General features: G+C 32.1%; 2 protein-coding genes across 3 annotated transcripts; one reads left to right on the top strand and one right to left on the bottom strand.

Moving 5' to 3' along the window:
• The first annotated feature begins 704 nt into the window (after nucleotides 1–704).
• Nucleotides 705–4,589, top strand: LOC125205869 (GDSL esterase/lipase 5-like). The gene is made up of 5 exons (XM_048105033.1): nucleotides 705–968; nucleotides 1,179–1,312; nucleotides 3,545–3,775; nucleotides 3,862–4,117; nucleotides 4,180–4,589. The coding sequence occupies exons 1-5, from the start codon at nucleotides 734–736 to the stop codon at nucleotides 4,410–4,412; spliced, it is 1,089 nt and encodes a 362-aa protein (XP_047960990.1). The 5' UTR covers nucleotides 705–733; the 3' UTR covers nucleotides 4,413–4,589.
• LOC125205868 (pentatricopeptide repeat-containing protein At4g32450, mitochondrial-like) lies at nucleotides 3,528–7,168 on the bottom strand. 2 transcript variants are annotated; one of them, XR_007173863.1, is made up of 3 exons: nucleotides 5,388–7,168; nucleotides 4,895–4,988; nucleotides 3,528–3,757 (listed from the first exon to the last, which is right to left on the bottom strand). XR_007173863.1 is itself a non-coding variant. In XM_048105031.1 (1 exon), the coding sequence occupies exon 1, from the start codon at nucleotides 7,099–7,101 to the stop codon at nucleotides 5,206–5,208; it is 1,896 nt and encodes a 631-aa protein (XP_047960988.1). In that variant the 5' UTR covers nucleotides 7,102–7,168; the 3' UTR covers nucleotides 5,090–5,205. The 2 variants fall into 2 exon arrangements, 1 of the variants encoding a protein (XP_047960988.1); XM_048105031.1 differs by lacking the exons at nucleotides 3,528–3,757; nucleotides 4,895–4,988 and having other exon boundaries at nucleotides 5,090–7,168.
• Nucleotides 7,169–16,967: the final 9,799 nt, after the last annotated feature.

Genomic DNA, 16,967 nt, shown 5'->3' with positions numbered 1-16,967 from the left:
TCGAGCAGGAATAGTCGGATTCCGCCAAAAGGCGGGTTCGGTACACCTGTGGTTAAACCAAAAAAAAAATCTTTACCCCTCTATTAACTTATAAATCAAAATCTTGTTATAGATTTATACAATTTGTAAACTAGTGTACAAGGATAAAATAATAGAGTACTCCATTCGTTCTATATCAAAATGACAAAATACTCTATTACTATGGAACGGGAGAAGTAGTATTTAAAGACTAATTTGCATGTGAGAGAGCAATGTATAGATATTCAAAGACCAATTTTTTAAGAAGATACTGAACTTTTATATTTCGAAGTCTCCCATTTCAAAGATATTCAAAGACCAATTTCACACCACCTAATAGGATACATGAATACAATAAGTAGTAGTAGTATTTATTTTCAATCTAATCTCCGAATATCTTAAAAACAATCTTCCCCGACCACCTTATTAGTCCAAAATGTACAACTATTTATTTTATTTTATAAAATTATATACTCAAGTCAAGCTATTATAATTTATAACATGTTTTATGTCACTATAGTATCTTTCGAAATCCCAAAAGTCAAACTCTTCTTGTGTCATTCATATCTCAGCACGTGAAATATAAATATCCAAAGTCAACTCTATACTAACTACTAAAATTAAATAACAGTATATAATATTATCTACACCTATTGGCTTAAATATTTTTCTTTACCATACAAAAATACACACATTTGGCTCTACACATCTAAATATGGAGAAGCTAAGTCTCTTCCTCTTCTTGATCTCAATCCCTCCCATCCTCGGCTGCCGGAAACAGGCGGCGCCGCCTCTATTCATCTTCGGGGACTCCCTATTCGACCCCGGGAACAACAACTACATCAACACCTCCACTCTCGACCAAGCCAATTTCTGGCCCTACGGAATCTCCTACTTCCGCCACCCCACCGGAAGATTCTCCGATGGCCGCCTAATCCCCGACTTCATCGGTAAGCCCGGTCACGACCTATATTTAAATATTTATTTTTAATCAATTTAAAATTTACTTTTTCAATTTTTTCGCGAGTTCAAAGTATCTTCAGAAAGCTATCGTCGAGAGCTTCCCGATGATAAATTAAAATTTCCTAGTAAAAAATGAAATTGGTTAAATTTAATTTGTAGATTTATAATGTGTTTAAGTATTTTGTGCAAGGTTATAGCTGAGCATGCAGAATTGCCATTGATTCCACCATATTTAGAGCCAAGAAATTACCATGAATATTTACATAATTACCATGGGGTAAATTTTGCATCAGCTGGAGCTGGGGCTTTATCAGAAACATTTCAAGGGCTAGTATGTTTTCTTTTTTAAAAAAAAATTAAATTACTCTTAAATTAATTTTCAGACTAATGCAAATTAATTATGATTCATGCAGATTTTATGTTTTTTTTTTTTTTTTGACAAAGAATAAGATGTCGACAGGTGTTTGTGACAAGATAAAAGTGAATGGAATTATGGATGTGATATCCATATATTATAACTAGTCCAACCAATTATAAGATATATGAGCAATATGTAGGTTCTCTATAGGTTATTTTCATATATTTTCAACAATTTACTTGAACCCTATTTTGAATTTTTTTTTTTTTACATACATATAGTGCGAATTTAATTTTGTGAGATATTGTTTGATTTTTTACGTCATAGTATTTTTTAAAAAAATTAAACATTATTTTATTATGGAAACTTTTTCTACTGCTAAAGATACTTTTATGGGACTAATTGATAATGATGTTTTAACTAAGTTAATAAGGGGACACAATCATTAACTGCAGAAAGTTGAACTAAATGAAAGCCAATATTATAAGCTAGTTATTCCTATACCAATTAATATTCTTCTTAGGTTAGGTTGATCCCCACCTTTGTCGTAAATTTTATTTCAATTAATTAACTTTGTTTACATTAGCTTGTAGATGAATATAACATGATGTAAGTGAAAGTTTGCCAAACTAATATGCTCGCCTCAAATAAAGAGTGACAAGATCCAAAGAAATAGAGTCATTAAAATCAACATCGGATATGGAGTAACAAACAAAATTTGCAGAATCTATGTTATTTAGTGTGGGATTGATGGTAACTTGGAACACAAATTTTATAGAATATTCTCATACTTTTGGACCAATGGTGGAGTTATAATTAAACAATTAGCAAGTGTGTTATAATGGATCTGTGCGTGTGATCAAATACTAACTAAGTTACAGTAATAATTAATAATTAATATCAACTTTATATGTTAAAAATATCAACACAAAAATATAAGTTTATCAATATTGTATTGATTAACTTATGTCTGTGTTGATATTTAAATTTATATGTTGTATTGGTATAATTATGTCTTTATAGGACATTAGATAATGTAATCACTGTATATATTTTTGTGGATGGGGATAGGAGTACAAGTTAATCCATAGATTTACTTTCAAGACATAATTTATTTGAACTTAATAATACTTCCTCCGTCCTATAATATGAGTTCTATTTAGTTTGACCATAGATTTTAAGAAATGTAAAAAAAATGAGTTAAATAAATTAGTGAAATACGATGAATCCTACTTATATAGAGTATATGTGGTTTATACTAGTAATAAAATGTGAATGATATAAGTTGTGGACGTGAGATCTACTTGTCATTTATGATAAAAGTTAAATATGACTCTTATTGTAGGACGGATGAAAATGACAAACTATGATTCTTATTGTGGAACAGATCGAGTAATCGAATTGTTTCTAGACTTAGGTTTAGTAGAGATGGGCCCAAAAATAAATAATTGTTGGATTTATATAGAAGATGGGCAGGCCCAATAACGACAAAATATCTGAGAAACTCACATGGCTATGGCCCACCAACCTAAGTTTCTAGAAATAGTCATTGTAATGTCATAATCAAAGACTTATGCCCTACACAAATTTGCACCTAGAGTGTAGTGTATACAAACTACAAACAAATAATTTCCAATCGAATTTGAACCAATCTAAATTTTCAATATTTGAGATATTATAAATTCGAACTCTAAACTTTTAATTAGGCCATGTAAAATACTCCATTCCATTTTTAATCCTTATTTTTTGTCACATAGCTCTTCACTTTCATCATGTAGTATATTTCTTACTCATTATTAATTATTAAACTATTTTTAGTTTAAGGCTCATTCTATTCACAATACTCCAACCAATTCTTAGGGTCAATTGCTTTAATGTCACTAAATTTCAATATTTTCTCAATCGTCTTATGGTAACTTAATTAGGGACAAATTCGATAACAAATTAATGCACGCATGTAAAATTTTGGAGTTGTCAATGAATAGTGACGTAAATGTGTATTATTATGACGACGTGGACAACTATACGACACCATTTTGAGCTTAAGAAACTAAATAATAGCATAAGTTACGTCATCTTTTGTTTCACTTTTGTATATTTCATGTTCATGATAAGTTGTGCTTGAACTCACAAGTATTGTGAAGAAAAGTTTATATAGTACTATAAAAGAAATGTTATTTGTTTTAAATTTATGCTTTTTTATAGGTAATTGATCTCAAAACACAGCTAAAATACTACAAGAGAGAAATTGCTGAACTAAGCAAGAAAATAGGCAAAGCTGAAGCAGCAAGAATATCATCAACTGCAGTTTACATGTTCAGCATTGGCAGCAATGATTATATGAGCCCTTTCCTCTTAAACTCCACTATCCTCTCCTCTTATCCCCACTCGACATACGTCGACATGGTGCTCGGGAATCTGTCAACCGTTGTGAAAGTAAGTTTCCGGCAGAGAGACGGACGCATAAGAAAACTCGCGATTCTCTTAATTTCAGCTTCTTGATGCTAGTAACTTTTTTGCAGGCAATACACAAAAAAGGGGGCAGAAAATTCATATTCCTAAATTTAGGAGAGCTGGGATGTTTACCGGGCTTGAGAATTCTCAACCCAGAAACAGATGGTGGATGTTTGGAAGAAGCTTCAGAGCTATCGAAACTGCATAACGAAAAACTCGAGACTTTGCTGGTGAAAATGGACCAACAGCTGTACGGTTTCAAGTATTTCCTCTATGACTTCAAAACCAGTCTAGCGGAAAAGACAACCCGGCCCCTCAAATACGGTATACACACATTTTTGCACTTTTACGTCCCTCCTAGTGTTTCAATGAAGCATGTCTTGCAGGGTTTGAGGAAGGGAGGATGGCGTGCTGTGGGACGGGGCGTTTGAATGCGGTGTTCAGCTGTGGGGGGAAGAGGCCAGTGAAGGAATTTCAAGTGTGTGAGAGTCCAAGCAAGTATGTGTTTTGGGACTCTTATCATCTTACAGAGAGGGTTTACAAACAAATGGCAGATGAAATGTGGAATGCAAGCACAGAGAGAAACAACAGCCTGAAGGAACTATTCCTATGTTTCTAATGTATTTCTTCGGTAATTTATCATAGTTTTCGGTTTTTTCTTTACGTTTAGAGCAATTAATTCCTGATTTATATTTTATACTGGTATTCTGTTGTCAAAAACTCCACCTCTCCTAATGTCGAACAATCCATAAGGGCAATCAGTTATGGTTCTAAAAGCTCGTTACAGTCTGTTTAATTAAGGCGGCTCGTGAATTACAGGTGACAATTGACATTCTTCCTCGGTCTGAATCAAGATCAAATTTTTCACCTAGGAAGAAGACTTCATCTCTAAACCTAATCATACCTTAATCCTAAAATCCTTTTCTATAGTCTCAAAATTTGAAAATTGAAACCAACAAGCAAAACTAAATAGGATATATACACACCCGCCCAAGTAACAGAAGAAACCAGGGTCTGACTAAATAAAGCAAGGTTATGCAAAAATTCCAAGCATAATTTCATGAAAAATCTAAAGGTTCAGATGGAAAGAATACGGCATACCTAAAAACCCGGCATTTAACATCTCCCCTTTCATCCGCACCATAGCGTTTACTTCCATATATCAGGTCTTGATAGAATCCTGTCACGTTTCAAGCTGGCAGAAAAAGGGTGAGTACGTGGCGAAGTAAAAACATAGTAGCACGACAAATCAAAAGAACACCAATATATATATATGGAATTGAGTAACTCCAGAAAGACTGCAAATTTTCCAGCTTTGTTAAAATAAGAAGAATTACAGCACAAGCTTAGCTGTATATGACAGAGAACAATAAGGTAAAATTCCTGAATAATCTCAAATCAAGCAGTCTCTTTCACCAAAAATCATTACAACTACACGATCCATCTCTAAAATGATGAAATCTCTTGCTGTCTCGTGCAACAATTTCCCTGCCAACTATCTTTGATATGATCTTAAACACATTGTGGCAATCGGTGCACACACGGAGATTCTTTATTATACGTATAGAGGCACGGGCTGGAGAAGTCAAGAAACCATGTGCGGCTGCAAGTCTCTCGCTATGAGCCATAAGAGCTTCCTCCTTGGTTTCTTGGTCCACATCATGGAGCACACATCTGATCTCTGGTATGTATCCAACCTCTTTCATATGCTGCTTCAATGACCTCAGCAATCCGTATAGTCTTTCATTATCGGGATGGGATCTATCTCCTGCTCTGTATTCGTGGACTCTATGCCTAACATCGAGGGGGCCTTGACCAGTTGATTTCTTTTTCTCTTTCTCTTTGTTCATATCACTGGCAGACAGTGGTATGAGGCCTTCCCTTGATTGCTCATTCAGGCGTGTGGGATCAAGGAGTTGAACAAGCTCAGCACATTGATCACCAAGCACCACATTTCCGTGTATTCTACAAAACTTCATCAAGGTCTCCCATATTTCCACAGATGGCTCGACTGGCATACTTTGAATGAATTCCATGGCTTCATCTACGCACCCTGCAGTTCCCAACATGTCCACTATGCTAGCATAGTGCTCCATACCAGGAACGACACCATAATCTCTCATCATGGACTCGAAGTGCAGCATTCCTTCAACAACATCACTTATTACACCACACGCAGAAAACACCCCAAGAAACATCAGTCCATCAGGTCTTAGCCCGGATTGCTTAAACTCTGCAAACAATTCGAGGGACTCTTCTCCATGGCCATTCTTAGCAAGCCAAGATATCATAATATCCCAAGACGTCAGATTACGTTCAGGCATTTGATCAAAGACTGCAAAAGCATCTTCCATAGAACCACATTTGGAATACATCTCAATTATCTGATTATACATTCTCACTTCAAGATGAGCCATCGACTTCACAAGATGCTTGTGGACAGATTTAGCTTCAGCCAAAGCCTCATTCTCACCACATGATTTAACCAATGCCATAAACCGAGGTATATCAACTCGGATCCTCTCCTTCTCAAGCAACTCCAGCAGCTCCACTGCTTCCTTCACTTTCCCACCCCTTGTGAGTTGATCAAGATCATCCAGTTTGCTAGTGGCTCGACTCTCCGCATTCATAGCCAAATCAGCCGATACTCCATAATCCGTTACTACTCCACTCTGAGATTCACTAACAGTTCTCTGGTAGTTCCCTGCATTAAAATGATAACTCCCAGCAACATTTTGCGGATGAACTCCATAATCACCACCATTCTTCACCTGCATATCCGCCCTCCCACCATAAGAACCTCCCCTCGAATTCTCTAAACGCATTCCGCCATGATTAAGTGGCATCGCATCCAAACCTCCGCCATTAGAGCTCACATTCTGCTGAAACGTTCCATTTCCCATCTGCCCCCCAAAACTCCGGCCATGATTCCAACTATCAAAACTCGAAGAATTATAACCCGATTGATTCCGAACACCACCGCTACCATTACCATACGAATCGGATAAATTCAATCTTTTACCCCCAATTTGACCATAAACCCTACTAGGGTTTTGGTCCTGCTCAATCCCCCCTGAAATACTTCCAAACTGATCATTTCGATTGAAATTCACGTAACCAGATTGATATTCAGCGCTATCCCCATCAAAATTGCTGTAAACATCAGCTGTTTCAGCTCCAGCTCTGAAACTTCTACCAAAATTAGGGATTTCCACGGAGCAGCTAAAATCGGAGGGATTTCTCCGACATACGTTGATTGCGCGTCTCAGAGAAGTGAGCGAGACGACGGCAGCTCTCCTTGTGTACATGGCCTGAGTGGACTCGCCCGATGCAACTCAGTGAGTCGATCGATTTTAGGTCGCGGCGTTGCACAATTTTTGGTGACGGCTGAAATGCAGAAAGTGAAACGCAAGTAAAATGGGTAACCATAAATGGGTCGGGTCGGGTCTATAATTCGAATACCAGATCCGTTTATGTGAGGCCCATTTTTTCGACCCAATTGAAAATTTTCCAGATATTTTTACTGCTGATTTGAAAATTAGTACTCATAAATTAGACTAATGGTTACCAGAGAATAATCCATTGCTAACTCATTATTTAATTGCTAATTATAATTAATTTAAGGTTATAAGATTTTAGAAAACGTGTGGTCTACAATTTGCCACGTATAATTTTCATTTTTATTAATTAAATCGAAAAAGATTAAAAAAAAACTCCAAATTAGAGTTTTGGATGAAAAATGTCAATATTGTGTTTCGAAAATATCAGCACAATGCTTTGAGAATGTCAACATAATGCTTTAAGAATGTTAACTCATTCTTATATTGATATTCTACATGTAATATATTGATATATTTTACGTAGTAGTATATTGACATTTTTGTGTATGAAAAAAATTTAAAAAATTTGAATTTTTTTTTCAAATTTTGACGTCGGAACATATGCATGTAGTATATCGTTGGAATCCTTACAAAATTATCTATAATTTGATATATGTTATATGAATTTAAAGTTTTGGGATTTCTTTTAAAAGTTAGTTATAACTAATTTTGTAGTTAATTGACATTAATGGTTATTGATATTTTTTGGAATTAATCATATGGCCTTATTGACGTTTTTTGTTGATCGTATTGACATTTTGGGACTGATGATCTAGACCTTTAATTTAAATATCTAATGACTATTATTTAAGTATAATTAATAATTAAGTATTGAGTTAGCAATATAACACTCCACACTAGTTACTACTACTAATAATTATATAGTATGATTTATCTATCAATAATCTCATATAAATGATCTATGGTTACTACTTAAAGAGACGATCAACTTAACTTCAAATTCATAGACAACTTAATACACATGACTTCCATTATTGTTTGTATTCAACTTGTTTTGATATAAGAATCATCAATTTCTTCTTTCACACATAGTTTATATGAGAAATTGCCTTTTAAAATTATTTTGTTTCGTAATACCTATGGTATATTCTTATACTAGTATCCCACATATCTCATATCTCTTATATTTCTATTATTCAATATAGTATATTATTGATTTATCGTATCTTTTTCTTTTTCATATATTGTTTTCCAATCCGCTAAGTCAAAGTAGTTTTATACATCATTATAAGACTACACTGATTTTACAAGAAAACAATAATCCAGAAATACTATTATCTTAACTATAATCAAGAAATACAATTAGTCAATTACCTTTATATTATAAGACTATGGGATATTTCGATCAAATTGACAAGTTGTAATAAAAGGATTTGGTCTTCGTAAGCACGTGTTTCGGCCACGTATGGATTTCAATTTCACTAAATAATCTTAATATATGGTTTAGGTATATTCAACACTTCAAGCATGGAAAATTGGAAATAGCTAAATATATTTTAAAATCACAAAATAGCTATCAAACAAAATAATTGAATACATATATTGGGGTTAATTTGTGTTAAAATGACAACCCCTCTTAAAGTGACACCGTGACACCACTTATACAATAATATTATAAATGCTACACAACAATATTACAAACACTACACAGCAATCTATAGATTGCTGTATAGTGTGTCGGATATTGCTGGACAAGAAAAATTGTTGTATAAAGACCAACAAATTGTTGACCGTCTTTTTCAGATTTATTTTTTGGCCACGTGGCAACTTATTATTCGTCCACGTATACAAATAATTGACTAGGAATTATGGTATGGTGTTATTTTAAAGGATGGTGGCACCCTAACATGCCTAGAATATATTATCTATACGTGTATAAATAATCAAACCTAAATATAAAACGACCACCAACAAAGTTCTACCAACTTACTCCCATATTTTCGTCACTCAATCTTCATATATATATATTTAAAATCACTCTCAAATACTCCCTTAAAATATAAAATAAATATGTAGTAAATCATAGTATACATCGTATTACAATTAATTAAACCTTAATTGAAAATATCTCTAGACTCTAGAGCCATTTCCCTTCACAACGACTAATCACCGTTTTTTAAAGACATCGTCATTATTTTGGGCCCCATTGGCCAACACATTTTACACGCCCACAATTATCAATATGATAGTATTATCTTTGTCTTTTATTTTAAAAACAATTTCACTATGTGATAAAAAGTTGTCTTGTGAACCTGAAAAATATATTTTGTCGGTAACATCCATGAAAAAATAAATATATGAGTATAAAAAGAAAGTACGACACAAACATGAATCATATTATTTTTTTAATAAATATATATGTCCATAACCAAATAGTCTTGCTAGCTAACAATTTTAATAAAAAATTGATAAAATATGAAAGAGAGGCAATAAATTATTACATTAAATTAGAAATTTGGACTAACTTTATTTACAAAGAGAAACAATTAGCATTAAATTAGAAATTTGGACTAACTTTATTTACAAAGAGAAACAATTGGCACAGTTAAGGAGGCTAACTTATATATACACTCTATTGAAATATAGTATAAAGTACTATCCCCGTCACCCATTAAATGCCACATTTAGTATGGACACGGGTTTTAAAAAATAAAAAGTAAAATGAGCTGAATACGTTAGTGTATTATATGTTCCACTTATATATATTACTAATTTTATATAAAATGTGAATAGAATTGATTGGTGGAATATGAGGTCTACTTACTCTTTATGGTAAAAATTAAATATGACTCTTATAGTGGAACGGACCAAAATGACAAAATGTGGCACTCATTATGAGACCGAGATAGTACAAGAGTATTGACTATGAACAGAAAAAAGTACTAAGAACTGAGAGTTTATATGACTCTTGTACAGGGTAACTTAATATGTCGTGTCAATGCAGAGTGAATGGTGTTACTATAGTAAGTTGGTATCATAATTATGTTTATCTTATGAAACAACTTCACAACGATCACAACTGATCGTGTTTGTGTTTGACCTTATCAAATTGTGTCATAAGACCTCATATAATATCGAGATATGGATGAATTGTCAATTCTAAATAAACCCATGATTTTCACAAGCTATAATTTACAACCACACTTTCAATTTCTCAAAGGCCATATCAATATCTAAGTCCACTTTCACATTAAGTGCTTTTGCTGTCCAAAGTTGTTAGCCACTTAAAATTACAATTTGATTTTGGCAATTGATTGATGATATTGCACGTGATTTTTTTTGTTGATGTCATATTCATTTTACAGGCTTATGTCTCTTAATCATGCTTGTATAATTATTTTATTGGTCGATGTTTTTTCGTGTAATTATTTTAGTAAGATAAGATATAGTGACTCTTCCATGTAGTATTAATATATGACAAGAAGTAAACAGAAAATTAATTAAATGACAATGATATTGTTATTGATGCATCTCTCTTGACATATAAATACATACACGCGTTCGAATTCTAGAGAAGAGTTGCCCCTTTTATTGGGTTTAGGTTCGCAGACCCCGTCGAGCAGGATTAGTCGGATTCCGCCAAGGGCATGTTCAATACAATCGTGATCAAACCAAAAAATTAACAAAATAGGGGGACAATTATCTTTTTGTTTGTCGTAATTTATCGGATTTTTTTTAATATGAAAACACATGTAAATACTCTTTTAATACGAACATTATAATTCGATGATTTTAAAAGAAACTAATAACCCATATTTATGAATAAAATATTGGCGCATGTTCGGTACAACCGTGATCAAACCAAAAAATTAACAAAATAGGGGGACAATTATCTTTTTTTTTTGTCGTAATTTATCGGTTTTTTTTAATATGAAAACCACATGTAAATACTCTTTTAATACGAACATTATAATTCGTTGATTTTAAAAGAAACTAATAACCCATATTTATGAATAAAATATTGGCGCATGTTCGGTACAACCGTGATCAAACCAAAAAATTAACAAAATAGGGGGACAATTATCTTTTTATTTGTCGTAATTTATCGGATTCTTTTAATATGAAAACCACATGTAAATACTCTTTTAATACGAGCGTTATAATTCGATAATTTTAAAAGAAACTAACCCATATTTATGAATAAAATATTGGCGACTTTCCGTTTTGAATGTTTTTTGGGAGAAAATGGAAGTAAAATATAGTAAAGCAATTCATGATTGGTATGAACTTTGATTAGCACAATGCTCGAGTTATGGAATACGACGTGATTGTAGAAAAATATATAAATTAATCATCACGTAATTAATTAATAATTACAAGTATATATACCACCAAACCAATAGAAGTTTCTAACTTAGTGACAAATTTCTTTACTTTGTCGATAATATTCTATAGTCTCGAGTCTCATTCCTCAATAATTCACTTCTCTCTTCCTCTTTCACGTTTCTGTGTGTGTACTTAATTAGACTTAAATTATAATCCAAAAATTACGAAATTTACTAGGTCAAAATATCAGCCTAGCAAGACAAGTTAGTATATTGATTTGATAATTGCAAACAAAATAAGCATGATGTTGTTCAAATAAAAGAAATTATTTTTTCATGTTATAAAACGTTAAAAAGACGCCGAATAAAAACTAATACTATTAGAAAAAGTAATTTAAAATATAAATAGCAATAGAAAATGATGAAATCAACTTTCAGCAAAATCAAACGTTATATCCAATTTTATAAAAAAAAAATGTGAACAAATTTAATGCCTAACTCAGTACACGCTCTTATTCGCGGACGGAGGAAGTACTTATTAAACCATGATTATAGGAGTATACAAAATTGAGGTGGTCAATTAGATATTCCATTATTCTCGTTTCATTAAATTTAATCACTAATATAACTTTAGGAATGCCATAATTTATGGGATTATGTCGCAATATAATAAACTAACTTATTTAGATTTTTGTGGATGAGAACGATTACTCTATTTCAAAATAATATTCTGCATTGTCATGCAATTTAAAACTATTCTAAATATTAAATAAATAGAAGCATACTCCTACATTTTGAATCGAACCATTTTTATTATTGACCTCGTTTATTTTATTTTGAAATGGTAGTGTTAGAAAATTCATCGATAAGTATTAAGGTCAAGCTTGAAAAAGCAATAGCATCCACATGATTTAATTATGTGTACATATTACTTAAAAGCCCACACCATTTATATATGATATAAGAGGGGTTGCTATCAAAATTATTGTTATTAAAGTGCAACAAAGAATTTGCTTGAGATCATATTTGAGGCCATCTAATTATGATTCACACAACTTCAAATTTTAAATTCTCATTTGTCAATAACTCGCGATTGGTATGTAGATAATGTATGTATATCTATATGTGCAATAGTTTATACACGCTAAACAGCTCTGAAAAAGAAGCTCTGAAAAAGAAGAATATGCGTGTTTTCATTATGTTTTCATTCGATTAACGAATTAAGGCCAAATGTCTTAGCGAGTGGCGGGGTTTGGACCCGTGACCTCAAGGTTACCACATTTCCGCGCTGCCAACTGCACTATGACCCGTTAGTACAAAATATCCGTATTTAGTAAGCTCTCAATAACTTAAATATCATTTTTTTTAATTCAAATGAGACCCCACAATTATTACAATCGACTAAGAAGTTTCAATCAAATTTACAGCATATTGTTTTCATTTTAAAAGAGTGAAGAGAAGTTAAAAAAATTCAGTCATTATGCCAATTTAAATGCAATATTTTCAAAAATCAAATCAATCCAAGTTAGATGAAACCGTTAGCAGTTTAATTTGAATTCAAATCATAGAAAAATAATACTACTATATGTCAGTATTTATTGGCACATAACAATTTTTTTCCAACATTTAATTCACGAATAAATGTTGTCTTTTAAAAAAACTAAATAGGGGCAGTTTGTGAGTATATGTATAGTTGAGGGGCCAATTTGAGAAAAACAAAAAATAATGATGATATTGATTTTTAATTTTTTATTATTGAGCGTGAAAGCACGTATACATCACTGTTGTATAAACACGTGGCAAAGCTGTCATCTCAACAAATTGCGTGTACGTGAAAATTAGCATTAAAATAATTTTTAAATATTTTTTCAGATGTATTTACCTCTTAATTAAACAAAATTCATTACATAAAATACTCTTATTAGCTTGATATAGTTGCAACCGACGAAAAAATAATTCAATCGTATGGTTTACACTTTTAAGAAAGATAAAAAATTTGTGTGATTTTTTAAAAAATATAGTAGATTATATTGTTATGAAGTTCATTTATCAAAATTTGAGATACGTATTCACAAATGGAACAAAAAAAATATTATGAAACAAATAATAGAGTAGGAATGGAGTATTGTAAAGGCTCTAGCGAATTACACACTTTTGAGTACTTTCTTATTATTTAAAATTCGTCGTATACAACAGTTTTTGTGAACGGCATCGGTTATGCGATTTTAGATATTTTTAATTTAATAATTTTTTATTAATTTGGTCTTGAAAAGTGTTTAGTTAAATAAAATAAATGAGAGCCTATCGATCACTAAAGCAATCAATATTTGACTTTTTCGAAACTATGAGAGTGAGTAGTTATAAAATTATTGAAAGTCCTCGTGTTCTCGCTAAAACTAGACACCATGTATTCTCGAAATGTCTTCTATTTTAAATGAACCATTGTATTCAACAAGTGCCCGGAAATTAGCAAGCGCCAAATGCTTAGTTATCGAGTGCTCGCTGAAAGCCACTTTTTTTTATAAAATTTGTTTTCACTCTTCTAATAATTGGCATTAAGTCTAGGAGTATTTATTTATAATACTTACTTATTTTATCATTGTATGCATTACACAAAATATTTTGTGGATTGTGCATTACTTAGTAAGAAAATTGTTGATAAGGAGGAATATAGATAATAACCAGAGAATCTTAATTTCTTTATTTTATAGATGAAATTGATGAATATCTTCTCAAGAGGCCCACAATTAATATATTATGCATATACAATGTGCTGGTCAATTTCCATTTATATGGGAATTAGGTGTTTAGGAATCAACGTGATTTTTCTTTATTTCGTTGAATATTTATTTATTGTTGAAATGAATTAATGATGGGAAGTTAAACAAAGCAATGATCTTTATATTAAAACTAATACTACTTCATTAAATAAAATATTGTTTAAAAGATTCGATTTTTGAGTTTTATACTTATATAATTTTCATTTTGGATTTGATTTTGCAGAAAAAATAACTTTATAATAATTAGGGAAAATTAGATGGTGAATTGGAAAACATAAGAAAAAAGGTAATAAAATAAAAATAAAACAAAGCCACCGAATATTTGACTTATGTGAGTAGGAACACTAATTAAGCATATGCTGTAAACAGCTGGCATATTCTGGATGGTGAACCACAGCATATTATTAATTAATTAATTAGAATATTATTAAAAGTCATTTTTAACCATTTCAAAAATCACACACAATATTCAACGAAAGCGAAATTTATTTCAATGTGTTGATGTAGTGTTCAATTTAATTATTTCAGTTTATTTCATGTCGACATAATGACATGCTACTATTTGATTAGTCCTTACATGTGATAAAATTATTCTCAAATAATTTTGAATCTAATTACTAATTAAACTAAAATTTTAAAATTCACATATTAGGATTAGCATTTTAATATTGATTTGATCTCGACCATAATTAAGAAGGAAACCACACAAAAACATACCCACGATTCGGTTAGTCAATCAAAATCAATTAAAATCAATTAATCTAATTAATGCAATCTCACATGATTTATAGCTATAGGGACAATTAGATAGACTCAACGACAAATTTATTTCCAATTTTATTAATTATCAACACACTTTTTCCGTATGGACTATTATTAATAAATATTTATCAACATCGTTTAATAAAATTTAGATTAATTAATTACTTTAAATAAAGCATAATACTATAATTAACATCGGTCAATGAATTTCTATGATGTGTGGAAGTAAAGTAGGATCAAAATCTGTAGGCATATTTATTCTTCAATTATAAAAGGAAAAAAAATCCGTGAGCACCAATCTTATAACATTATTTATTTTAATTAGTATTTCAAAAATTATTATCGACATTATCAATTCTATAAATTATTAAAAATAAGTCCAATTAATCCATTATCCATATATTTTCAAATAAATATTTAAATACACAATTAAGCATACAAGTAACGGGGCATGTTAGGGTGCCACAAGAACACATTAAATAATTATGTTGGGACAATTAAATATCATAGACTACGATGATTGCGTGTGAATATAATAAAACCAATTTTTGACCTAAAAAAACATGAGATATTCATTATCGCCTTATAATATTAAGAGCCATAATTATGGAACAACTGCCGCAATTAATAAAATAAAATTTATTTCGTTATTTAGTTAAAAGGAAAGAAAATAAGCTGTGAAAAATAGGCTTCTTTAAAAATCGAAGACACCCAATAATTACAAAGCTACAGAATAAATATAAAAAGAAAATATAATATTCCTTATTCTCTCTACACGCCAATTTTTGTGTGGACGCAGTCGCCGGAGCTCTGCTTCTCAATCTCCTCTCTCGATCTGCGCGCAGAGAGGCGTAATTCCAATCACAGCCTCCTCAATCTGCACAATTTCTGCTGTCTCCGTGTTTTGCGGGATTTTTTGCGGTTTTTTAGGTCGAAATCGAGTCTCATTGTAGTGAATTGATAGTTGTTGGTGTGGTGTAGAGTTTAATTTTTTTGGATTTGGATGCGTGTGTGCGTGAGGTGAGTTGGATTGCCGGAGCTAGGGTTTATGTAGCGGAGTTGACTTGCAGCTGCTGCTGGAGGATTTGTATGCGGTAATTGGATTTGGGAAGCCCGAGCTCGAGGCTCGGGGATGGGAAGTATGGAGATGGAGAGTGAAACGAACTTCAAATCCAATGCGGAAGCGAGGTTTGACGACGTTAGCGGCGGCGGCGGAGGAGGAGATGGAAAGTTTCAGAAATTCATGCTATATGAAACGCGTTCGGTATAGCGCTCTGATCTCGGTGCTGCTTGCTTGTTTGAACGTGAATTAGTGTTTTTTATGTCGGATTTTTGCTTTGTGTGGTTTGAATTTGGGAAGAAAGTTGCTGATTTTTGATTGGTGGAGCTGCGTTAAGTTTGTTTTTTTTGCTTAATTTGCAAGGAGTAGAACTGTTTTGACGTTAACATCAGATTTCAATCTGTTGAGATGTGATCGTGAATAGGAGAAGGATTTTTGGAGGTGGAAATTCTTCAGATTTGTAAAAATCCAGTCTTTAACGCAGCTTTTTTAGTCTTTTACCCTGTACGCTGCTGGGGCTTAGCTTTAGTGTTTTCCTTGAACCATCGTTTTGGATCCTTTTACTTATATTCATTGAATTTATTGTGGTATAGAACTTAGATCATTGTTGGGTGCTATATGAAACCAAGATGGTTTGGAAGAGAAAATTATAATTGCATTTTTGTTGATTGAAGATGAGATAACATGCGTTGGGTAGATTGTTTAACGAAAGGTCTTGCAGACTGTATACTAGCATTATTTGCTTTCGTTAGGGAGCTTGACAGTACCTGTCTTTACGTTCTTTTCTTTCTATTTCAGAGTTTGTTGTATGAACATATCTGACTGAGTCTATGACACATATGTTTGTCCCTGACTCCGCTTTCTCATTTTTTTCTTGCTGCTCCAGAACTTTTATATGTTTGGATT

The sequence above is a fragment of the Salvia hispanica genome, chromosome 2 (genome assembly GCF_023119035.1).
Source record: "Salvia hispanica cultivar TCC Black 2014 chromosome 2, UniMelb_Shisp_WGS_1.0, whole genome shotgun sequence".
Classification (NCBI taxonomy): Eukaryota; Viridiplantae; Streptophyta; class Magnoliopsida; order Lamiales; family Lamiaceae; genus Salvia; species Salvia hispanica.
This window is presented reverse-complemented; position numbering and strand designations above follow the sequence as displayed.